Here is a 27,753-nt window from a genome sequence, read left to right on the forward strand (position 1 = left end):
AAATGGCATTAAAAGAAAAAAAAAAAAAAAAAGAAGTGATGCTTTATGAATCTGAAGATCACAATCACCCTGGAATACAATTTTAGAATGGAAAATTGCAATAGCTACTAGACAGGAGAAATTATAATGTGCTTTAGGAGAAAGTTGGTAGTTTCTTCTGCATTCAAGCTTTTAGCTGCAAAGGTCAAAGCACTGCTTTTAATAGGATATACGTAGACTACCTAAGAGAACAAACTATGACAGGTAAAGGTCAAAGACAGCCTGCATTCTCATCCCAGCATCCCCTCCCCCTCTGATATGTAACTGTGCCCTCTCCCACTGTGTCTGCAATTCACCAAACTGGAAAAAAAAGACATAAATGAGTCTCTATCTAAGCTCTCTGTACTTCAGTTTTCATTTTATCAACAGGTATTTCCCAGTGCCTTCCATAGGACTGAGTCGGGGAGGATTATCACTTCTATTTATCTTTATCCAGAAGACATGAGACTGAATAGTGATAATCTGCTGAGATCAGACTTCACAGTTAAGTGTCTGTTTAAGAAATTACTGATGGAAAGCTAACTCTAAGGTAGATCATTTTTTGTTTTGTTTTTAAGGCAAAATCTATTTAGCTACAGAAGGATTTGTGACATGAAAAGGATAAACTATACTACATTTAAAAATTTCTAGGTGATATGGACTTTCAATATACATGAAATTCTCTAGGTCAAAGGTATATCTATGTTAGCCGAAGGCGAAAAAGAAAGGAGTCAAACAGAAATGGCAGCAGTTAAAGGAGATGGTGGAAGGGAGGAGTGTAACTGGCATGTAACTTACTGCCAGGAACAACTAGTCAAGTTATTAGTTAACAAAGGAACCTGAAGAGATTGTTCAAGCAAGTTCTGGGTATTTTTTAGTGAGAGCTGGCTTAAGGTAAATAAAAACCATCAAGGCAGTGACAATCAAGTAATTTTTGTTAAGACACCATAAGCATATGACTAAAACTGCTTTTTTAATGGGCCTTGGCATTAGTTTTTACCATTTAAAAATTCAATTTTTAGATGTGCTGAACCCAATAACACCAGTGGAACAAAAGGAAGTACTACCAACATAACTCATATTAGCAAGGATTTTTTTTTTTTTAATCCCCTTGAACTAAATTACAATCCTTTAAGTCTACACCAAAGCACATGTCATCTGTTAGCTATATAGCAGGGGCTCAACTTCAGTGACTCCTGATGTAAAAGTTATATGTTAGCACCAATCCCTCTGTATTTTCACAAAAAGACATATAGTAAGAATTCACCTACTATAAGAAAGGGTAACGATTAATTTTTTTGAAAAATAATTGAAGAGTACTTTAAAATCCTTAAAGTTATGACATGCCCTAAAAGGAGAAAATGTATGTACCATGTACCTGCCAGGAAAAAGTATTTATAAAAAATGTTTGATAAAAGACTAAACAGATCTTACTTTGCAGCTGCCTTGGTGATCTCATCAGTCAGCATGTCTCTAACCCTGCAATAAAGATGGAAAATAAATAAGAGTTTATGGTAGAACAAGAAATCATTCCTTTCTCTTTTTCATCAATTAATAAGAACATCCAGCAATGGCTCCAGATCTTAAAACTATACTAGAATTTCAGTGTAAGGTGAAAGAACTGTAATAAGGGCTCTGCTTCAAAGACAGCTTCATTTTCCTGTTCATGAGGTCACTGAGTCGAGGCAAGGAGGAGGTGAATGTGTAACTGAGAGGAGATATACGACAGCACTGTAACAGTATTATCTCAGATGGAGTGGTGCGTATACAAGTGTCCATTATATTAGTCTCTACAATGAACTGAATGTTTGCATACCCCACCAAATTCACATTGTGAAATCCTAATCCCCAATGTGGTGGCATTTTGAAGCCCAAATGGACTAAGACAGCCTCTCTTTTTTACCTGAGAGCTCACCAAAACATCAATTTACAATTTCCAAATTGCACATATGAAATAGTTGCTATGTGTTTACAGAAAATGCAATTTCAAACTTTGGTTATATAGTCACGGGAAAGCCAAAAGAAAATAATTATGCTTGTGGGTTAGAAAGAAGGTATGTACAATTCAAATATTTACAGAACCTAATTGTTTAATTCAACATAGAATTTTCAAGATAAAGTAAAAAATAACCACTTGTCAAATTTACTTTTTTAAAAGGATTGTTTTCAATATAAACATTGAATTTTATAAATTAAAGGTTTCATAAATATTATTAAAGTTATTGCATTTAAATATAAATTATATTGACATTCATAAATATTTACATTTGATATATAATAAAATCTTAGCTATTCAGTACTCTGAGAATGAGTCACTCTTAAGAGGCAATTTTTTCAGACAGGTGCAATTCCTCCCATAGATCTCAATCTTTTATTTTTCAAAAGCATGTGACTGTAAATTTCTCTAAAATGTACTGTCTAGTTTCTATGTTCCTAAATGGAATATAGTCCATTCAACGTAGTCTTTCACTGGTCAACGTGGGAAATTTACAAATGATGACCTATGTATACTTACATTTAAGGTCAAACCTTCCACTTGTGCACTAAAGCTACTTCTCTACTCCCTCCTCTCTGCTGCATCACACATTTTTCCATCTCTACTTGTATTATTCCCCTTAGCATGTGAACCTACTGTAGTATCCACCCTCTAAAAGAAGAAAGAAGAACAAGCCCACCAGCTATTGCCCCATTTCTTAGTCTGTTATACATCAAAACTCCTGTAAAAGATTATCTATACTTGATGACCCTAGTTATCTCCTTCCACTCTCTCTAGATCCTGGCTTTTGTCTCAATAACTCTTACCAAAACAGCTCCCGTCATGATCACCAATTATTTTCAAGAGACTGAATCTAATGCTCAATTCTTGGTCCCTATCTTCTGCAGCCTAACAGCAGCATTTGACACAGTTGGTTGTTCCTGTCTTAGAATGCCTTCTTTCCTTGGCTTTTAAGATTTTACTCTCTTTTGTTTTTTTTCTACATCACTGATAACTAATTTTCCATCTGCTTTATTGGTTCCCTCTTCATCTTCCCCACCTTTAAATATAGAACCAGGGCTCAATCTTTTGAAATCTTTTCTTTCTGTATTCATTCCCTAAGTGACCTTACCCAGCATCATGATTTTAAATGCCATCAATATGCTGATGTTTTCTAAATTCACCTCTCTAGCCCTGAGCTCTCCCTGGAACTACAGACTAGTCAACAACCTGCTTGCTATCTCTAATTGGAGGCTAATGAGGCATCTCAGGCCTAAGTCCAAAATCTGATTCCTACTCTACACAGACCTGCTTTTCTCTAGTCTTCCTTGTCTTAAATGGAAATGCCATACTTTTTTTTAGAGTTAAAATCTTGGGGTATCTTTGATCGATCCCTTTCTTTCACATCCTTTATTTCAAGTATTAGCATTTATATTATATGGTATCTGCTTAAAATGATTCAAAATCAATTTACTTTTCCACAATAACATCATAGTCTAAAACACTATTATCTCTTGCCTAAATTATTGCAACAGACTCCTAACCATGCCCCGCAGGGTGTATTTTCAACGTAACAGCTAGAGTGGTCCTTTTTAAACCATGAGTCAAATTCTATGATTAAGATCTGCCAATGTTTCTCCATCTCACTCACAAAGTCCTCTTTGTGCTGACAAAGACTCTCCACCCTGCAATCTCCCGAACTTCTCTACTCTTACGTCTACTACTTCCATCCTTGCTCTCTCCATGCCACACAGGCTTTGCCAGGTACACTCCCAGGGTCTACGATGAATTCACTGCTTCCTCTTCCTAGAATGCTCTTCCGCATATAGCTTGGCTCACTCCACCACTTCTTTCAGGTCTCATTCAAATGTCACATTATTAAAAAGACTCTGAACACCCTACAGAAAATGGTAATGCCACCCCCCAACCTCCCTCAAACCTCATTCACTCTCTATTCCCTTTATCATACTTTATTTTTCTTCCACGAATCAACTTCTATCATATTCCATTTGTTTATTTGCTTATTATAGGTTTCCATCTACTTAAGTATAAGCTTTGGAAGGACAAAGAAGGGGCTTTATTCACTACTGTTCCTCTGTGCTTAGAACAGTGCCTGGCACATGACAGACACTCAATAAATACTTTTTGAAATAATAAATCAAGTGACGACTTCACTTAGATTTGGGATTGTGTTCCAATTAAGTGAGGATGATGAAGAGCTCGCTTCAAGGTAGCTTATTAGTCACTGCAGGTTTAACTAAATCTTTCTTTCTTCTTTTTTTTTTTTTTTTTTAAATAAAGACAGGGTTTTGCCATGTTGCCCAAGTTGGCCTTGAATTCCTGGGTTCAAATGATCCACCTGCCTTGGCCTTCCAAAATCCTGGGACTACAGGCGTAAACTACCACACCCAGCCTATATCATTCTTAAGAAACTTCTAGGGACCTGTCTCCTTTATAACCATATATACACAGCCCATGAGTTTCACCAACAATATGTATCGATAGGTCTTTCTATATATTTTAAAGAACCTAGCAAATATACTACTTCACCAATTATCACTTTCAGATGATTAAATTAAAAATAAATGCAAAAGGTATAAGCAAATAGGATGCAAAACTCTCTAATCCTAAATCCAATATCATAATGTTTAAACTTCATTGCCTTTTTTTTACAAATCTAGAAAATATGGCTTACAATACAATTAATCAAACACACACACACAGTTTCTGCTTTTCTACATGAGCCAATTGTCAATAAATGAAAACCTATAATTAAATAACCGTTGGACAGATTTTCAGATTAAAGCAACCTGTGGTTGTAGGCAAAGCTATTTGGGCACTTTACTTACATTTAGGCTGGTGAAACACAAATATGATAGGGTATTCTTCTCAACCCATGTAACAATTTAAGTTGCTTTTATGAACTAGTACTAATATATTTCTAGATAACATAGTGGGAATTCCCTAGGAAATGTCTGCCAAAGACATTAAAGCCATGACGTGGTAAAGTTGCTCCTAATAATTATGTCTTGGGGAAGAGGGGAGCAGAAGAGGGGAGAAGTAATCCTTGATCCTTGACTACATGTGAGGTAGGAAAGCAATGAACAGAGTGGGAAAAACAGAATTTTTCATTCAAAAGCATATAAAATAATCAGTTACAGGTGGAAAAGGGGAAAAGCAAACTGTTTCCACATTGTTTTAGAATGTGTGTGTGTGTGTGTGTGTGTGTGCGTGTGCATGTGTGTGTGTATGTATAATTTATAAATAAAGCTCTCCATCTTCTATCTAGGGAATACATCTATCAGCTCTTCTGTCATTTCCCCTTCAGGCTCATATAGAAGTTAAACCTGCTAATCTTAAAGCCTTTAAAGTAGTTACCTTTCCCCTCATAGCTCACTTCCCATGACAAATAATGGGCAGCTGAACACGAACACTTACCAGAGCCAGGCTGTGCTCTTTTTGTACTGCACCTCCTCAGGTTCTTCTTTTCCATGTTTTAACTGCAACTCCAGCTCTCCTAGTCTTCCCTGCAAAAATCGCAGCATAAATCAGCATGCAAACTCGATGGCTGAAGTGATTTTAAAATTTCTTTGGAAAACACAGATATATCATTTCCCATTTGGCCTTAAGTGTTCAGGATAGGATATTAGATTATGAAAAAGAATGTGTGAGGAGAAATCATCACATCAATGCTCAGGTATTTCTACATTCATCAAAGAGGTAAAATCCTAGAGAAGTTGTATGTTTGGCAAATTTAGTGCAGAGAATTTCATTTTGGGATACTTACTGAATCAAATTTGAATTTCAGAGGCCCCATTTAAAAAATCTCCTACATGCTAGTGATCTGCCTTTGTTAGCAACTGATAATTTTAGCTAACACCAAAATATACCAAGATTTGAGGGACATATACCAGTATTACAACAGAAAAGTAGAAAACAAGCTAGATAAAGTATGTAACAATTAAGATTCAGGTAAGATACAACATAAGTTATTCTCCAACAGCTCCACATCACAATTCTATTTCTTGAGTGAACTTATAAAAATAGATACCATAATTCCCAAATTCTACCATGTGAAAAAAAATATTGCTAACATTGTTCAAGTCCAAGGCCTTTAAATATGTATTATCTTTTCCAGTTCTTAACTCAGAATTATTTTAATCAGATGCTTCCCCCTCTACTCCATCACCAATCACATTATCTAAATGTGATTAAAATATTGATTTGTTGATGGGCCCTAACTTGGACTAGAATTCAGCAGTGTAATGCCCAACCATTACCAGAAGTAGATGTGCCAGTTTACATCTCACAAGCAGTAAACAAGAGTTCTGGTTACTTCATATTCTCACCAGCATTCAGAACTGTCAGACTTTTAATTTTTACCATTTTGGTGGATATGAAATGGTCTTCATTATGGTTTTAATGTTATTTCATTATTTACTAGTGAGATTGTGCATCTTTTCACATCTTACTTATCAGGATTTTTCTATTCTGTCCATTTTTCTATTAGCTGTCTTTTTCTTATTGATTTTAGAGTTCTAAGATATAGTCTATAGAAGAAAAGTATATATTTCTCCATACTTAGAAAAGTGATACACACTGAAGAGTTAAGGATATAGGCTCAGAATGCCTTGGCCTAATGCCATTTACACTTACTGGCTGTGTAAACTCAGACAAGTTACTTCACTTCTCTAAGCTTCAGTTCCCTCATTTGTAAAATGTGGCCAACAAATATCTCATGGTATTAAAGCATGACATTAAATAATGTAAAAAAGTGTCTATTTAGCATAGTGCCTGATAACAAATAATAGCTACCGTTATTAGATTTGTTGTCAATAACCAAAGATCTCTTACCCCCTCTTATTTTCTTACAAAACCATCTTTCATGAATTTATCTAAATATCTCCTGAAATAATCCATATTTTTACCTGTATAATCTCATGCAGTAAGAGGTTCCCAAAAATGTAATATCCAGACTATAAAGTTATATGTCCTAGTACTTCTCACAGTTACTCACCCTGTGAGGTCAAAGAGTATTTATCAATTTACAGAGTTTGTGTATTTAGCACAACTCCCAACTCACCACACCCTGGGGCTCGCCAGTTCAGGCACTCTGAGATGTAACACGGACACTCTATTCACATCCTTCATAGTTTGTTTGCTTCAATCATATCCATCCTCATTCTCCATACTTTCAAAGATAGAATTCTGGCCCTTTCATTCTCCTGTTTGTTTCTTGGAAACTAGCAAGATATTAATATTGGTCTCCCAGGAGTCCAGGCAAAACAAAGTATAAAACAATTTTTATTGCCTGTCTCAGTTATGCTTCTTAAATTATGCCTCCTTACTCCTAAAACATTTCCTATAATGCTTTTCCAAAAAAGGCAAGGAACAAGAAATTAAAAGGTTAAAATTCGTTTAAAAATAAACAAAACACAAGAAAACTAGAATACATGCACCTTCTTAAGAAAGCCTACCATTTTAATCTTCCCTGCAGTCACAAACCAGCACAACCATTCTATTGTGACTAAGTCGTTTTCATGTTTTTTCTTTCTCTGAGTCTGTTCTTTTCTATCCCCTTTTCTGGAATGTCTCCCTCATTAATCCCTGCCAGCCAATCTATGTTGGGCTATTTACTCAGATCCATGTTGCCTTCCAATTCTTGACTTACTGGTAATACAGAGATTCAGCAGCATTCATCTCAGTCATCTCTGCTTTTCTGATTAACATTTTTGAGAAAAACTTATTGGGAGCAAAATGGCTACAGTGATCACCTGAATTGAGGTTTTTTTGGATTGCCTGTAGATTCCAATGATTAATCCAGCTATCCCCTCTGATGTTTAATCTTTAGCCTGTACCATAAGAACTTGTTGATTATAGTAAGCAATTTCACCTAGCTTCCTATACTTTTAAAACAAAACAAACATACAAACACAAAAAAGGAAAAAAAGTATAAATTGTCATAGAGTAACTTATTAGAAGCTGCAGTTCCTAATCTGGGCTCTGATTTCAGATTATTTGGCAACTAGACGGCCAATTCAGGAAAAAAAGTCTACAGTTAATTTGCTTTCATAACTCTCTCCTGTTTGAGATCATATTTACAATTCCAAAGAGCCCTTTTCCAAAGGCTGGAGACCTTAACCTCCACAGCATCCCAGAAGGGTAACAAGATAAAGACTGCAGAGGGCTCCTAACTAAAATGGCCTCTGTACTGTCAGTCAGCTTCTATCTGCATTTTTCATCTTAATGGGAAGAAATCTAAATACCTCTCCATGTCAACCACTTTGATATGCTTATAGTTAAAAACCCCAGGTTCCTATGGAAAAATTAGGTAAGGCTTGAAGCAGACATCTAAGCAGAAGCTACAAGTAGTGTTCAGATCTCAGACTTACATCCTAATTAGCCTCCAGGAAGTAATGGAGAATGTACCTTTTAGTGTGTTTCCTAGGCTTAATTGAATAAAACATTCCTCCTCGAAATGATCCTCTAGTTTAATGCTAAAAAATGTGTCTAGCACCAGATGGAAGTAACTGTAATTCCTGTACAGAAAAAGTGTCTTCTAGGACAGAAATTCTTGATATAGACAAGGAGTCTGGCAGTTGCTCCAATTATTCTAAGATACCATAAACTCTATTTAAGTGTGTGGACTCATTTAAAAAACTTGTTTAAGTGTAAATGCATCAGTGTACTTTCAAGTAATAGTGATAGCCTAAAACACACTGCTTTACTTTTAAATAATACTGCAAATCTAATTTTAATCCATCCTTTCACTTTCTCTTTTGTCACCAATTCTCAATGGAACTGGACTTACTAGAAATCCAAAGTAAAGGGATTTTAAATGATAAATAAAGATACCAACCATCACCTTAATAGCAGAATAACTGACCTGCATTGCTAAAAATCATGAAAAATCTACAGGTTTTTCATAGATCAAATAGCTCTGCCCTTTAAAACATTAAACAAATTTGCATTATTTATTATAACAATTAATGACAGTGTTAGGGAAAATACATGGCACAGTGGAAAAGGCTAAGGCTCTGGAGTCAGACAAATCCAGGTTAAGTTCCTGTATTTTCATTTAGTGCCTGTTGGGTTCCTGAACTGTTTGCTTTGCTTTCCTAGCTAACCCTGCTTCCCCGTCTATAATCCCATTATACATGGGGTTAATAACATCCACTTCAAAGGGTTTCTGTACAGATTAATTGAAATAATATATGTTAAGTATTGGACACACACTACTCAACAAACCATAGTTCTTATTAAAAAAAAAACATGGCTTTTTTTAAATCAATTGCAAGTCATCTGCAGAAGTATACTATAATCCTATTCAATTTAGCCTTTCTTACACTAAGAGCTAAATAGAATTCTCAGTTCATTCTGCAGGAGGAGGAGCTCTTCATCCCTTTCTCCAGGTGCCCATAGCATTTTGAACATCCTTTATTAATGCAGCAAAAATACTGTACTGGAATTGCTATTGGGCATGTTAGCCTCCCCCAATGGACTGGGAGCTCATTGTGAGGAAAGAGTGCCCTCGGTATCCCACACACCCAGCATGGGACCTCCCCAATAAAACATGTTCCATACATGTTTGGTGAAGAAAAAACTCAACATTACTTGGGGAAAAATGAATGTGAGAAAAAGTGCATACTCTGACTTGCAATCTCATGCTTCCTGACTAAAAACTGTAATTGGCTGTTAAAGAAATATAGAGACGTGAGTCATCCATTCATTCACTCATGCATTTATCCAAAACATACTGGGTGCCCAGATGCTGCTGAAGATAAAAATTGAGTAAGGAAACAATAAGCAAAAGAAAACAATGATTCCAAAGGAACATCTTTAAAATGTAGATTGCAGTACATTTAGGGGATCTTCTAAAACCGTTTGCTCAAAGTTTGGCTGGTAGACTATGTAGATTTAAATCACCTGGCAGCTTGTAGAACATGGAGATTCCTGGTCCCCTATTCATTTCTAATGAATCAGAATCACTGAAGATACATTAGTGTTTTACGAGTTCTAGGATCCATAAGATGGGTTGCAAAAAGGTTTTGAGATTAGAACACCATTGCCCAGACAGCCATTCCTCTCAACCTATCCTATGCCCTCCTCACTCCCTCACCTCATTTTATAGGGGAGCTGTTATCTCTCACCACAATACCGCACTTCTAACCCTCCATGGAAATCTTATTCTGGGACATAAATTACTTAAGTAGCATCAGATTTTTCCTATTATCCTTAATAATCAATTTTAAGCTAGGAAAAACAATTAAGCTAGTTGTTTTCTTATATTGTTAACTGTATATTCCCCAACTGATTAAAAATTATTTCTAATTTTAAAAATTAACAAACTATAACTTATAATATTATTGGATCAAATAAACTCAAATTGAGTATATCTCATTCATTTAATGAGCAACTAGTACGTCTAGACACTTAGGTCAGGGCCAGAGACAACAGACCTCCTGCCCTTAGGAGCACAGAGACAACTGGAGGTCCTCGCCAAATAACTAACAAGATAAGAGCTTCAAAAGGCGAAGCTCAGATACTAAGCAAGTACACAAGAAGGGCATATAATCCAGCAGGAAGAGAAGTAAGGCACACAGTGCCTGACCAGATAAATTGATCTAGAGAACAAGTAGAAATGAGGGAGGTAAAGAACAAGTAAAAATTAGGTGGGTAAAGAAGGAATGGCAGGGTCAGAGACAGAAAGAATAGTGTGTGTAAAAGCTAAGAGGTTAGGAAAGACATACTGAGTTTAGGAAAACAAAGAAACTTAACAAGACTGAAACATAAAAATCTGGGGGAAGGTTTAAGAGATCAGGCTGGAGATGTAAGCAAGTCCAGCTTGAGGAAGCACTGGTATAATGGAAGACGATGAGCTCAGTTTGGGATGCACTCAAATCAGGTGCTGTGGGGCAGCCAAGCAAGGATGTCCAGAAGGCAGCAGGATGGAGGAGAGTGGCACTCAGGAGGGAGTTCTGGATGGGAGACACGGATTTGGGGGGCATCGATGTTTAATTTTAAGTGCAGCAATGCAAAAAAAAAAAAAAAATATATATATATATATATATATATATGCCTCACATTCTTTTATGAGCAAAAACAACCATTACATTTTTGGTAGTGCTGTTTTTCCAACTGCTTTTATATTAAATACACATTTGCAGTAAAACGTGAGATGAGACATTTCGCCAAAGCAAACCTATCCTGTGGTTTCATTACCTGTAAAATGGCATGATAAGCTCGACTCATGTATGCAAGCCAGGCCTGTGGAAGGAAAATCGCACGGTGCCACTCTGAAAGCTGGATATGAACCTGTGGGAAAAATGTAACACAGCATGTTAGACTACACAGTATTAAAACAGAATAAAATTATAACTGTATCATCAGTTCTTTCTTTTCCTTAAGTGGTTTAGATTCTGAAAACAAACCAAATCAGTCTAGGATCAGAACCACAAATAATATCTTTTGGATATTCCTAAGGAGAAGAGTTTAGAGTCTTGTGAAGACAAAATAAAGTAAGCCTAGAATTTTGTAAATCGAAGCAAATAAAATCCTACAATAATAACAAGTTAAAATGTACATGTAATACAAATCTACCCTTGAAAATTAGGGGGAAACTCTAATTTCAAGGCATCTTGCCAATGTCAGGAAACTAGGCATTGTCTAACAAATCCCCCTGGTAATTTTAAATAAAAATAAATATTGCTCATAGCCTGGATTTCCAATATGACCATTCTGAAGTAATAAACTTATATTGCCAACAGAAATATCATGTTGTATAGAAACCACAGTGGTAAGAGCATGCAAATGAGTACTGCACACAGCAATTGTGCACACCACTAGATAAATGGCCTTTAATCAGTGTGGGTAAACAAGAGAAAAATTATATATGCCAACATGGAAACCCTGTTTCTCAATAGAAGCCCAGACAAAACATCTGGTTTTCATAGTCATTTCTGTTTCTACCTATTAGTACACGGCTTTCTTGCAACAAATCTTCCCAAGGTCTGCTTCTGTTAAAGAAAGATCAATCAAGAGAAACAGTCACAGTGCATCACATTTCAAGATTTCTGTAACACATCAAAAGTCAAACAACTAAAACTTAAGTCTGTGTCCTACAGACGAGAGAGAGAGAGAGAAAACAAATCTGTACGTAATTACACCAGAATCATGATTACTGTTTAAGGACATTTTATTGTATTATAAGAATTAATATTCTCAAGTGCCTTGTGACAGGGAAGATAAGAAGATAATAGTCTCTCTGAATACAGTTGGTTCCCATGGCCTCTAGTATGTTCTTTAATCCCAGTCTTAGTGAGGTCCTACTATATACAAGGTACTGTGGAAAGATGAGAAGATTATCTGTGTCTGCAGAGACTTTTCCACCAGTGGGAGACCCAGAAATGGACACAAATAGGAAGAATCCATGGGAATAAAGAAAACAAACAGATTAATTCTGACTGCTATCTATTACTTCTAGTGGCATTGTGGTTTTTAAAAAATTGACCTCATACAGTATGAAACAGATACTCAGCCATGAAATGAACTTAAAAGTAATTATAAAGACAGGACTTTTCCTGAATAAGTACTACAACAAGCAGGGTGAGGAGAGCCTTGTCAACAAGTCAACAAAAATCCTTGAAGGAATGAGTCCTCCAGCTATTGCTGCTTCTCCTGTCATTCAGGTGGCAAACTACAACCTAGGTTCTATTTCCAGTTGGGGAGTCATTGATCAGGTTTTGGCTCTGCTCTTTATCTCCAAAATGTGGGCAGTTTTCTTTAACTTTTTTCCTATCAGTTCTGTTCCCTTTTCATAAAATATAATAATTATCTTCAAGTCCTATTTTGACACCTGGATTTAACAGAAACAATACTCAATCACCACAACCAAAACGTTTCTCTCTTACTTTACAAGCTTAAAATATTTTTAATTTTTTTGCCAGATAACCCACAGATATCATTGTACTACTGAGAATACCCTTAGCCTCAGTGAATTGGCAAAAGAGCAACTTGTGGGGAAGACAATGGTCTCACAATTGCTTTTTAAACTTGAGTTTTAAAAAGGAAAGGATTATGGAAAAAAATGTAAATGAAAATAAGCAAATCAAATGTTCAGCCTCTAAACATGAAAATATTCATGCCACGAAACCTATTTAAAAGGAGGTTATAAACTCAAGGTTAAAGCTAACCTTCTTCCTGCTGCTTCAACCATAGCTGAAGGTGGGTACAGGAGCACAGTAGAATGCTTCAGCCTGAACTCCCCATGTTTTATGGGATTATACTCTAGTTTTAGTGTTCTATGGAGTCAGCTGTGCACAAATCTCTTTAAAAATGCACTTTCTTCCTTTTGCTTTTTCTCTTAATGAAGAGAGACTTTAGAGAAACAGCTTGAAGAAAGTCATGCCCTTAAATGGCCATTGTGTCACAAGCTAAAAGGACTCCCCTGACCATTTTTAACAAAAACATATTTTAGAATGCTATTTCAATTTAATATACTGTATAGTAATCCATATTGCCTATATTTTAGGTTAATGTTGGTAGGGTGAAAAATAAATTCAATTAGCATTTATAAAGTATGACAGTTATGTCCAATTTGCTATACTTGTGAGAAGCCTTTGAAAAAAATCCAACCAACAAAATAAGTTCAAATCATGAAGTTGCAACCTAGTTATTCAGCAGATGATAAAGTAGAGTTCTTAACCACTGTATCACTCAGTTTTAATGAATGTGTGAAATTTATTTTTTATATAAATAACTATACATACTCTTGCAATGAGAGCTATCTGATGGAGAATTGAGATGCACGTTCCTATGGTTTAGGGAAGAGTAAAAGTCAAGTTTCCATGCGTAAGAGGCAGTGAGTTATAATGAAACATTACACATGTGCCCAAAGAAGAGACCACAATAGGAATATATACATGGGAGGGAAGAATGTTAATGAGGTGAGGGCAGGGATAGGAGCAGGTTACAGAGTTAAACAGGGTGGTTAGAGTAGATCTTGTAGAGAAGGTAAAGTATGGGCAAAAACTTGGAGGAGGTGAGGATGTAAAGACCAAAGTAAGTGCTAGTGGGAATAAAAAATGGTTCAGCTGGTATGGAAAACACTTTAGTAGTTCCTCAGAAACATAGAAATACCATATGACTGAGCAATTCCACACCTAGGTATATACCCAAAACAATTGAAAACAGGTATTCAAACAAAATCCATGTACATCAGTGTTCATAGCAGCACTTTCACAAAAGGTAGAAACAATCCAAATGTCCATCAATGGAAAATTAGAAGAATAAAATATGCAATATGTATATAATGAAATATTATTCGGTCATAAAAAGAATGAAGTACTAATACACTATGGCTGAACCTCGAAAACATTATGCCAAAGTGAAAGAAATCAGGCACAAATGGTTACGTGTTATATGATGTCACTTATATGAAATATCCAGAATAGGTAAAGCCATAGAGACTGAAGGTAGATTAGTAGCTGCCAGGGGGAGAGGGCAAGGGAGACAGGAAGAAAGGATGAGGGAATAGAAAGTGGCTGCTTCATGGGGACACGGTCTCATTTGGAAGAGATGAAATGTTTCGGAACTAACATTCCAAATAGAGGTGATAGTTGTACAACATTGTATATGTACTAAATGCCAGTGAATTGCACACTTTAAAATGGTTTGTTTTATGTTATGTGAATGACACCTCAATTTAAAAAAAATGGTAAGGCAAAGGTCCTGGGCAGGCACACAACTGACCTGTTTGAGAAACAGAAAAGAGGCCAGTCTAAATACAATAGACAAAATGAGCAAAACACAGAGTAGAAAGAGAAAAAGTTCATGAATTAATGGGGACCCAGAGAATTCAGGGCCTTCTAGGGCACTGTTCAGGACTTGCTTTTATTCTTACTGAAGAGAGGACCATTATAAGTTTTTGAGAAAAAGAATTAAATGATCTAATTTATATTGTAAAAGGACAATGCTGACTGCTCTGTTGAAAATAGACTAAAGATAGCAAAGGTCAACACAAGAAAACCTACTCAGAGGCCACATCAACAATCCAGGAAAGAGATAAAGGCAGCTCAGAAAGAGCTTTATCAGTAACACAGAAGAATGATGATTTTCAAACATTTAACTATGTAATTCTTCTACCCTATCCCAAATTCAATATAAAGTAAAATGCCAACATATAAGACAAAAAGCTGAAGCAAAATTTGTCCCGATCAAGTGAGGATAGGCTAGGACCTGGAGTTCAGTCCTCTTGGTCATTTGAGGTTATCAGGAGAGGGAGGTGGTGAAAGGGGCTGACTACAAAGGAGCATGGGGAAATGTTTGAGGGTGGTAGAACTACTCTTATCTTGACCATAGTGCTGGTTGGAGGAATGTGTGCACTTACCAAAAATCATAGAACTAGACAGTAAAATGGGAGAACTCTAGTGTATTCATATTATATCCAAATAAAAATAGAATTTAAAATACCTAGTTTAAAAAAATCACAAGTTTTAGAACATATACTTCTCAAACTTTCACCTCTCACCATCTATTAGACTTTGCACCCTTCTTTGTCATCATCATTCAAAATCCACCCTTCCTCTTATCTTTCCTGTTCCCGTCAAATATTATCTACCAATGTTCCAGTTACCCAGGTTTGAAATTTCTGATTTATCTTGGGAGTCTCCCTTACCTTGAGACTCAATTCTTGAGTCTACTTCTGAAATACTTAATATATATGTCCCAACTTTTTCCTTTATTTGGTTTAGTCCTATCTGATTCCTGCCTAGATTACTATGATCTAGTAACTGATATCTTAACAGCTTAAAATCTTTCCTTGTCCTAACACATCCCCAATGGTGCTGCTCTTACCATTAATACATTAACTCAGAACTTTCCAAAACCTTTGATGGCTCATTAAAGAATAAAGTCCAAACTCTTTTGTATAATGTTCAAAGTCTTTTAGAATTAATTTAAGAAATAACTGCTGGCCAAGACCGTCAACCAATTTCTCCATTTGATGTCTCTTTTACAAAACCTATATTCTGGCTGCATTGAATTATGAACTGGTTCCCAAGCTTGTCTTACACTTTACAGGATCTTTGCACTCACTGCTTCCTCTGCCTTGAATGACCCATTTTCCTCTCATTTCTACTTACCAAAATAATTTTTCTCATCTCCATATTTCCACTACATATGTGCCTCTCCCACAACACTCCACAGATTCTGTCTTTAGATCTTAATCTCATAGAATCCTAAGGAGCAGAGGTCATGTTCTATTCATGCTGGAATGCCTCCCATGGTACCCATAACAGTGTCTTGCACATAAGTGTTCAATTAAGTACCTGCTGAGTTTAACAGAATTAAATACGTAGCATTCTCTTTAAGACAAATTCTTGTTATGTGAAAATCATACTATCACAAGCAAGTATTTGCAGAAAATTATGGTGTTCAAGTTTTAATCATTCTGGAAACACAACATTTAAAACTTATTTTAAATAGACACAGAGTTGTTGAGAAGATAGTTTTTTGAGATTTTATAAAAGCAAGTCTAAAATGTTCTAGCCAGGAAAGGTTTAATTCCAGATAAAAACATATTGAATGACACGGTAAAATTTTAAAGCAGATATTATAATTTTTATATATTGAAATTCTGTAAACTTTTAAATCTGTATGATGTAAGCTTTAATTAAGTATACTTGAAATACTATCACAACAGGAAATGTTCTGCTTAGACACATAATTCGCAATTGTAGGGGAATGATGGGAGAGAAAATGAAAAGGTAATCATGTTTCCTCATACATGTTTTACTACAAGGGACTACATATCCATCTAATTAGTTAATTTACAGTTCAGAATACTTTGTCCAAAAATTTGGTATTGCATTCCGCCTCTTGAATGATCTTAACTAATATGATTATTCCATCTACAAGAAAATACCCATTATAAGAGCCCTTCATTAAATACTGTAAATCAGGTAACAAACTTTGATGGCATCCTTTGATTGTCAAACTAGAACGGGATTAGAAGAGTAGCATGTAAAAATTGACAAGTAAACTAAGTATTTGCTATTAATTTTAAAACCCCAATCTTATAAAGGCATTTTTCATGCTTGCCATATGTAAACGTTATTATCAAAATAAAAGTATTTAACTTCAACTGCTACACAGACACACAGATGAATACTGAACCACCACATTTAGCTTTATGACACACACACACACACACACACACACACACACACACTGTTTCCACATTCCCAGAAGAAAAACCATTTGCAACTGGTATTAGAGACCCCAAAAGCCACTCAATATCCCATTATTTATATACAAGAAATAATGGGCTTCTGTATTCCATCGATAGTAATCTTGTTGGGGCAAAATTACTGTTAGACCTGCTCCTCTGACAGATAGTGACAAGAATAGGAGGGAGGACACTTTTTAAAGTAAAATGACAATCATCTCTTTCTAGGTGTTTTCTGGAAATTTAATATTCTCTCCCTAACGTTTTCTCCTTCCTTCCCTCTCTCCCTCCTTCTCTCCTACCTCTCCACTGTTTCCAATCAGGGTAACATTAGCTTGAAAGCTGACAATTCAGTCACATCTCAAGTAACCATTTATTCTATTATTTAATAGAAGGGGAGAAACCCAGTTACCATAACAACTCACATCTACATGGTAATTATGGAGTATCTAAAATACAGCAAACCATACTTTTCACAGTATTTTCTAGGGGAACTGTGTAAGAAGCACAGATACCACTTCTCCCCACTATTATTCACAATGTTCATCTAATTGTTTCATATTGCACAGATGCTAACATTATTCCTTGTACTTCATACCAAATATGTTTTTTAAAATAAAGATGACACTGAAAGAAAAAGGCAAATACACTTCTTATATTTTAAATGATTGGTTACAGCATATATACTTTTCTAGGGAAAAATTTAAAGGAGGCAGAAAAACAAAATTAATTTATTAGGTAAAAAGAATCAAATGGTTATCACTTGAAAAAATGAAGAAAGAATGTAGAACTAAAGCTTTTATTTATAATAGAGCTGCCAATAGGTCTGAAAAAGTTTTCTCTGAAATAAAAATGAAAAGAGAACTCATTACCCAATGCTGAGGCAGAAATATGGTTGGGTAGCAGCAGCAGAAACAGGCAAATTTGCATGTGCACGAGAATGGAGAAAATAATGAAGCCAGGCTGCCATTCTCATCCAGGGACAAATCAGCATCAGCCAATTTAGGTGAGAGTGTCATGTCAGAGTTAGAAATGCCAAGGATAACAAGACTGGCAGCACATTTCAGGGAAGGAAACTGTCATTCACCTTCAGATTCCTCTGCAACAGAAGCCAAGTTAACCTCAGGATGAGAAGTAGGTATACATCAGAACAAAAGAGGATAGCCACTTGAGCTTGGAGAAGCCCTAGCTGATCTGAAATGACCACTGCTTGTCCCCTGTAGAAAGGAGCAAAGAGAGAGGCCACTTCAGTTTTAGAGAAGCCTAAACAAGACTGTTATTCTGCAGAACTGCTCCTGGTGTGTCAGGCCAAACCCAAATCAAAGTTGGATCTATGATTCTTCTAAAAGTAACATGGGAGAATTTCACTTTAAGAAAAGACAAAGTAAAAATCCAAAAGTTTTTAAAAATAAGAGGATATAATACTTTCCAAGGAAATTTATCACAGATTACATTAAACAGCTAGCTCTCCATAGCACTGAAAATTACTTAGTTTAGCAACCATGTAGTTAAAGAAGTATTAACAATTAACACAAATCAAAATATACTTCAAAATATGGAAAGCGAAGGTTTCTAGTCCAGCCTGTAAGGAGGTTGGAAGTCACTACTCCATCTTAACAACAACTAAAAAGCTAAACAAACTATAAAATCAACAACTGTTATGAGATCTGTAAAAGAAAATGAGGTCACAGAGCAAAGTGCTGCTCTCAAAGTTGGAGAGACAGACAGGCAGCTACAGGGACAATCACAGCTTACCAAAGCAGAAACCCACAGACAGAAACCACCATAGTAACCAGTGCTGGGGCAGAAAAACCTGAATGATAGTTGATGAATGGCTGGATGCTAAGAATGGACAAGATTGAGAATTAAAAACTCTAGGTGGACCCAGTCATAGGGAGGGTCCCCACACCTCTATGAGTTTTAGCTCCAGAAGCTCAATCAGTTCTTATAGTGAATATCAGAAAATAAACTCACCTTGTGATCACAGCAGGGGGAGGGGAAAAACATTTTGAAATATAACAGCATTCTATTCTTAACAAGGTCTGCCATCAGAAAAAAGAAACTATTCAACAGAGCCTAACCTAATAGAGTTTTATCAGCACCTAACCAGCCTGGAGGAAAGAAATACCCATCTCCAAGATCCTGTAGCCTTCTAAGTGGGTGAAGGGAAATAGACAACTCTAGCCTATTCTAGCCATCCTATCCCACTTAAGGAAGTGAAAAAGAGAAAAAAAATCCAAATCCTGGGAAACACTTGTGAAAGTTCTAGGCTCACTATGAGATTGAGACCTAATTATAGGGTTATGGAATGACTCTACTCCTCGACCACCTTACCGCTATATTACTAAAGACCTATTTACTTTATTTCCTTTTACCTAATATGTATGTCTGGTTATCAAGAGACAACTATAAGGAAGACTAAAAGGTAAAATACATAGTTTAAAGAGACAGAGCAAGTATCAGAACCAAGTAAGGATATGGCAGGGATGCTGGAATTAATTAACAGACTCTGAATTAAAAATAACCATGATTAATGTGGTAAAGGCCATAACAGATAATAGAGACAATATGCAAGAACAAACGAACAATGTAAGCAGAAAGATAGAAAAATCAAAGATTCCCCTGCAAAAAATAAATGCTAGGGATGAAAAGCATGGTAACAGAAATGAAGAATGCTTTTAATGTGCTTATTAACAGACTGGACACAACTGAGGAGAGAATCTCTGATATTGAGGATATCTCAATGGAAACTTCTAAAACTAAAAGGTGAAGAGGAAAAAGAATGAAGCAAAGAAAACAGAATAAGAACTGTGGAACAACTACAAAATTTATAACATACACATAATAGGAATTCCAGACAAATAAGGGAGAAAAAAACCGAAGAAATATTTGAAATCATCTTGAGATTTTCCCAAATTAATGTCAGACATCAAAGCACAGTTATAGGAGGCTCAGACAACACCAAGTAGGATAAATGCCAAAAACCTATAGGTATGTGGATATTGAATTTAAACTACATAAAAGCAATGATTTTTTTAAATTCTGAAAAAAGCCAGAGGGAAAGATGCCTTACCTATAGAGCAGCAAAGATAAGTTTTATATCCACCTTTCTACCAGAAAACATGCAAGCAAGAAGAGAAGAGAGTGAAATAAAGTGCTGAGAGAGCAAAACTACCAACCTAGGATTCTGTACCCCACAAAATGATCCTTCAAAAATAAAGGAGAAATAAAGCTTTGCTCAGACAAGCAAAAATTGAGAAAATTTATTACCCGTACATTTCCCTTGCAGGAAATGTTTAAAGTTTTTTTTAGGTAGTAAGCACATTATAGAGATCAGAAGCTCAGATCTAGATAAAGAAAGGAAGGCATCAGAGGAGGAATAAGTGAACATGAAATAATAGCTTTTATTTTCCTATTCTTAATTGATCTAACAGAAAACAGCTTGTTAAAAAATAATAATAGTAGTCATGTATATGATCATATATGCTTAAGTATAAGTGAAATGAATGATAGCAATGATACAAGGAATGAGAGGCAAAATTAGGATTATTTGTTATTATAAAGTATTTACACCACCTGCGAAGTGGTATAGTGTTGTTTGCAAGTAGACACAGATTAGTTGTAAATATATATTGCATACTGTATGGCAACCACTTAAAAAGTAAAAAGAGAAACATAACTGATATGCTAACAAAAGAGAAAAAAATCATACAAAATGTTCAATTGAAACCATAAGGGACAAAAAGAGAATACAAAAGCAGAACAAAGAAAATGAGCAACAAACAAAAAAAAGTAACAAATACAGAAGATATTAATCAAGATATATCAATAATCATTTTGGAAGCAAATTAACAATGTCAAAGTAGATAAAAAACTGAGACCCAACTACATGTTGTCTACAAGAAATCTACTTTAATGTAAAGACACATACAGATAAAATGTAAATGGACAGAAAAAGACACTATGCTAATATTAATCAAAAGAAAGCAGGAGGACCTATATTAATTTCAGACAGAGAAGACTTGACAACAAGGAAAGCTGTCAAAAATAAAGAGGGACATTACATACTAAATGGGTCAATTCTCCAAGAAGACGTAACAATCCTTAGAGTGTATGCACCTAATAACGAAGTATCAAAATATGTAAGGCAAAACCTGATAGAATTCCAAGAATAAATAGATTAATCCACTCGTATAGCCGGAGACTTCAGGAGACTTCAACACTTCTCTATCAGAAATGGACAGATCCAACATGCAGAAAACCAGTAAGGACATAGTTGAACTCAAAAACACTATCAATCAACTGGATATAATTGACATCTACAGGCTATTTCATGCAATGACAGCAGAACACACATTCTTCTCAAGCTCACATGTAACATTCACCAATATTGACCACATTCTGAACCATAAAACACACCTTAACAAATTTAAAAGAACCATAACACACACCTTAACAAATTTAACGAATTTAGAAATTAACATCAGCAGTGAAAGATGGGATATCACTACAGACTCTCTGGAGACTGAAAGGATAATAAGGAAAGAATATATATAACTCTATGCCCACAAATTTGATAATCTAGATGTAATGGACCAATTCCCTGAAAGACACGATCTGCTAAAACTCACATGAAAAAAAGATATATTATTTGAATAGGCCTGTATCTATTAAAGAAATTGAATTGACAATTAATAACCTTCCAACACAGAAAGCATCAGTCCCAGATGTGTTCACTGGTGAACTCTATCAAACATTTAAGGAGGATATCATGTCAATTCCCAACAGTCTCTTTCAGAAGGCAGAAGCAGAGAGAACACTTCCTAACTCATTATATGAGGTCAATATTACCCTAAAACTAAAACCAGACAAATATATTAACAAGAATAGAAAACCTCACAGCAATATCTCTCATGAACATAAATGTAAAAGGCCTCAACAAAATATAAGCAAATTAAATCTAACAATGTAAAAAAGAATTATACACCACAACCAAATGGATTTGAGGTACACAAGACTAAATCAATGTTAGAAAATCAATTAATGTTTATTCCAGCATATCAACAGGGTAAAGAAGAAAAATCACGTAATTGTATCAATACATGCAGAAAAAACATTTGACAAAATCCAACAGTTTTTCATGATAAAAACTCTCAGTAAACTAGAAATAAAGAACTTCCTCAACTTGATAAGAATATCTACAAAACACCCACAGCTAACATCACAATTTTGAGAAACTACAAGCATTCCCACTAAGATCAGGAGTAAGACAAGGATGTCCTCTGTCACCATTCTTTTTCAACATCATACCTGGAAATCCTTTCTACTGATATAAGACAAAGAGAAAGTAAAATGTATGCTGAAGAGAAGAAAGAAACAAAATTGTCTTTGCTTGCAGATGACATGAGCATCTACATAGAAAATCTGAAAAAGGTGACAAAAAACTCCTGGAACCCATAAGCACTTATAGCAAAATTGCAAGACACAAGGTTACAATACAAAAATCAATTGCTTTCCTATATGACAGCAATGAAAAAAATAGAAGTTGAAACTAAAAACACAATAGCATTTGCATTAACACCTCCAGAAATAAAATACTTACGTGTAAACCTACATATATACATATATATACACACACACACACACACACACACAGACATATAAATGTGAGTATATATAATACCTATAGGAGAAAATTACAAAATTCTAATGAAAGAAATCAATAACGAATGAAATAAATAGAGAAATATTCCAGGTTCACGGATTGGAAAGCTCAATATTGTCAGGATGTCAGTTCTTCCTAACTTCAATTCTCAAAATCTCAACGCAGTCCCACTCAAAATCTCACCAAGTTACTTCCTGGATAACAACAAACTGATTCAAATGTTCATATGAAGGGACAAAGGACAAAGAAGAGCCAACACAATATTGAAGAAGAACAAAGATGGAGGACTGATATACCTAACTCCAAGACTTACTACAGAGCTACAGTAATCAAGAAAGCATGGTATGAACCAATGACTAGAGAAATAGATCAAAGAAACAGAATAGAAAGTCCAGAAACAGATGCATATAAATATAGCCCGTTAATATTTGAGAATGAGTCAGAGTAAAGCAATGGAGAAAGGATAATCTCCTCAACAAATGATACTGAAACAACCAGATATCTTGAGGAAAAAGAAAAAAAAAAAAGAATCTAGACCCTGACTTTACACTCTTCACAAATATTAACTCGAAATAGATTATAGATATCAATGTAAAGCACAGTACTGTAAAGTTACTAGAAGATAACACAGGATAATATCTATAATGTTAGGCTTGATGACAGCTTTTCAGAAACAATATCAAAGGCACTATGTATTAAATAAACAATGGATATGCTGGACTTTATTAAAATAAAAATCTTCTGATCTACAAAAGGCACTGTCAAGAGAATAGATAAGCCATAGTCTGTAAGAAAATATTTGCAAAAGACAGATCTGATAAAGGACTATTATCCAAAATATACAAAAATGTCTTAAAACTCAACTATGAAAAGCCTAAAAACCGGATTTTAAAATGAGTCAAAGAAATAGATATACAGATAAAAAATAAGCATATACAAAATGCTTCACATATCAGGGATATGCTAACGAAAATAATAATGAAATGTCACTACACACCAATTAGAATAGCCAAAATCCAGACCACAACACCAACTGCTGGCAAGGCTTTGGAGCAACAGGAAGGAGATGCGAAATGGTATAGCCACTTTGGAAGATGTTTTGGCCATTTTTTACAAAACCAAACACACTCTTACCATACAGTCCAGCAAGTGTGCTCCTTGGCATTTACCCAAGAGTTGAAAATTATCTCCACACAAAATTCTGCACAAAGATGTTTAAAGTAGTTTTATACATATTGGCTAAAACTTGGAAGCAACCAAGATATCCTTCTGTAGGTAAGTGGACAAATCAACTGTAGTATATCTAGACCATGGATTTTTATTCAACACTAAAAAGAAGTCAGCTATCAAGCAATGAAAACACATGAAGAAAACAAATGCCTAATACTAAGTGAAATCAGCCAGTCTGGAAGATCTACATACCGTATGATTCCAACTACTTGACATTCTGGAAAAGGCAAAACTATAGAGACAGTAAAAAGATCAGTGGTCACCTGGAGTTAAGGAGAAGGAAGGGATGAATAGGAGATTACAGAAGGGTTTTAGAAAGTAAAACTACCGTGTATAATACTAAAATGATTATATGATTATATGCATGCCACTATGCATTTGTTCAAAGCCACAGAATGTTTAACACCAAGAATAAACCCTAATATAAACTATAGGCTTTAGGTAATGTGTCAATGTAGGTTCATCGTTTGTAACAAATATACCACTCTGGTGGGGGATAATGGGAAGATGAGAGGTAGGCATGAGGGCAGAGTGAGCAGGGAGTTATATGAGAACGCTCCATACACTGCTCTCAATTTTGCTGTGAACCTAAAACTGCTCTAAAATACAAAGTATATTTTTAGAAATGAGGACAGAGCACTTCTAAATTCAAAATAAAGTTCTTTTAGCCATTGATTCACTTGCTCACTCACTCTCATGTAGTTGTAGCCATTGTGAAGGGTATAGAACATCCTGTAAGGACATGGATTCTTTAGGGGCTGTTATTAATAGAAAGGAGTAACAACACACACATATATAAGGGCTTTTTTACATGCCAGTAAGATCCTATTTCTTAGTAAGACCACCGCAATCATTAGATTTACCACTAATTTAACAGTAGCATTTCTGGAAAAGGAAAACTATCCCACTACGTGTACCTGGGAAGTACAGGAACACCTCAGACAGGTTTGGTCCCAGACAAATGCATTAAAGCTAATAATCCAATCAAGAGAGTCATACAATATTTTTGTTTCCTAGTGGATATAAGTTATGCTTACACTATACTATAATCTATTATGTAATAGCATTACATCTTTAAAAAAACAATGTACATACCTTAGTTTTAAAACACTTTGCTACTGCTAGGCATGGTGGCATGTACCTGTAGTCCCAGCTACTCAACAGACTGAGATGGAAGGATTCCTTGGGCCCAGGAGTTGGAGGCTGTAGTGTTCTGTAACTGCACCTGTGGATAGTCACCTCACTCCAGCCTGGGCAACATAGTGAGGTCCCATCACTAAAAAAAATTTTTTTTAAATATTTGACTGATAAAAAAATGTAAATAATTATATAAATCTTTGACAAGTCCTAATCTTTTTGTGGGTGGAAGGTCTTGCCTGGATGTTGATGGCTGCTGACTGGTTGGGGTGGCTGTGTCAATTTCTTAAGATAACAATGAAGTTTACTCCATTGCTTCATGTTTCCTTTCACAAAAGATTTCTCTGAAGCATGCAATGCTGTTTGATAGCTTCATCCATAGAACTTCTCTCTAAAGTGGAATCAATCCCCTCAAACCCTGATACTGCATTATCAGCTAAGTTTATGTAATATTGTAAATCCTGTGTTGTCAATTCAACAATGTTCACAGCATCTTCACCAGGAGTAGATTCCATCTCAAGAAACCACTCTGTTCATCCATAAGAATCAACTCCTCATGATTGTAGCAATTCAGTCACATCCTCAGGCTCTACTTCTAATTCTACTTCTCTTGGTACCCTTCCCACATCTGCAGTGACTTCCTCCACCGAAATCTTGAACCCCCTCAAAGTCACCCAAGAGGGCTGGAATCAATTTCTTCTAAATACTGGTTAACATTGATATCTTGACCTCTTCATATAAATCATGGATGTTCTTCATGACATCTACACAGTGAATCCTTTCCAAAAGGTTTTCAATTTATTTTTCCCAGATCCAACAGAGGAATCACTATCTATGCCAGCTATAGCCTTACAAAATGTATTTCTTAAATAAGACTTGAAAGTCAAAATTACTCCTTGATCCATGGGCTGCAGAATGGATGTTGTGTTGCCAGTCATAACAACAACATCCATCTCCTTGTACACCTCCATCAGACCTATTGGGTGACTAGGTGCATTGTCAATTAGCAGTAATACTTTGAAAGTAATCTTTTTTTTTTTTTCTCTAAGCAGTAGTTCTCAATGGTGGGATTAAAATATTCGGTAAACCATGTATAAACAGATATGCTGTCATCCAGGCCTTGTCCCATTTCTAGTACACAGATAGAAGAGATTCAGTGTAATTCTTTAGAGCACTAGGATTTTCACAATTGTAAGTAAAGTTGAACTGGCTTCAACTTAAGTCATCAGCTGAATTAGACCCTAACAAGACAATCAGCCTTTCCTTTGAAGCCAGACACTGACTTCTCTTCGGTTATAAAGTTCCTACAAGGCATCTTCTTGCAATAGATAGCTCTTTCATCTACATTGAAAATGTGTTGGTTAGTGTAGCCATCTTCATCAATGATCTTAGCTAGATCTTCTGGATAACTCGCTGCAGCTTCTACGTCAGCACTTGCTGCTTCACCTTGCCCTTTTGTGTTAGGAAAATCACTTCTTTCCTTACACCACATGAACCCCAACCTCTGCTACCTTCAAACTTTTCTTCTGCAGTTTCCTCACCTCTCTTAGCCTTCACAGAATTAAAGAGTGTTACAGTCTTCCTCTAGATTAGGCTTTGGCTTAAGGGAATGTTATGGCTGGTTTGTTCTTTTATCCAGACCACTAAAATTTTCTCTAAATCAGCAATAAGGCTGTTTTGCTTTCTTATCACTCATGTGTTCACTGGAGTAGCACTTTTAATTTTCCTCAAGAACTTTTTTCTTTGCATTCAAAATTGGCTATTTGGTGCAAGAAGTCTAGCTTTCAGCCTGTCTCAGCTTTCAATACGCCTTCCTCACTAATCTTAATCATTTCTAGCTTTTGATTTCAAGTGACAGATATGTAACTCTTCCTTTCATTTGAATAATTAGAGGCCATTTTAAGAGTTATTAATTGGCCTAATTTCGATTTTGTTGTGTGTCAGGGAATAGGGAGGCCCAATTGGGGGGACATCTGGTTGGTGAAGAAATAAAAAAGCACACAACATTTATTAAGTTCATTGTGCTATGTGTGCATGGTTTGTTATACCTCAAAACAATTACAATCATAACTTCAAAGATCATTAATCATAGATCATCACAACAGATACGATGATAAAAAAGAAATATTTCACATAGAAAAAATCAATTTGATGATTATAAACTAGCAATAAGCAGTAAATTAAAAGTCTAATTTGAATAGCATCAAAATACTTAGGTATACGTAATATTTACAAACTTTTACAAAATATGTCCAAGATTTATAACACAAAAAAAACTATAAATAGACAATTATACCTTGTTCATGGGTCTAGATACTCTATTACCAAGATGTAAGTCCTCTCCCAAGTTAACCTACAAATTCAATGCATTTACCATCGAAATCAGCAAACTTTTTTGTGGTTTCTTAAAACTGGTTTAGAATTTATATAGACAAGCAAGAGACCTAGCATAGTCAGAACTTTTTTTGAAAGATGAAACAAAGTTGGAAGACTCATACTACT

At 35.4% G+C, this 27,753-nt stretch overlaps 1 protein-coding gene across 1 annotated transcript in view; it reads right to left on the bottom strand.

Moving 5' to 3' along the window:
* Positions 1 to 27,753, bottom strand: part of FOCAD (focadhesin) — a 331,523-nt gene that overhangs the window by 88,356 nt on the left and 215,414 nt on the right. The window contains exons 22-24 of the mRNA XM_011930353.1: positions 11,216 to 11,308; positions 5,432 to 5,520; positions 1,453 to 1,497 (exon numbers count right to left, since the gene is read on the bottom strand). Of these exons, the coding sequence (XP_011785743.1) occupies positions 1,453 to 1,497; positions 5,432 to 5,520; positions 11,216 to 11,308 (227 nt within the window). The remainder of the gene's footprint in view (positions 1 to 1,452; positions 1,498 to 5,431; positions 5,521 to 11,215; positions 11,309 to 27,753) is intronic.

Source organism: Colobus angolensis, unplaced genomic scaffold (genome assembly GCF_000951035.1).
Source record: "Colobus angolensis palliatus isolate OR3802 unplaced genomic scaffold, Cang.pa_1.0 Scaffold86, whole genome shotgun sequence".
NCBI lineage: Eukaryota > Metazoa > Chordata > Mammalia > Primates > Cercopithecidae > Colobus > Colobus angolensis.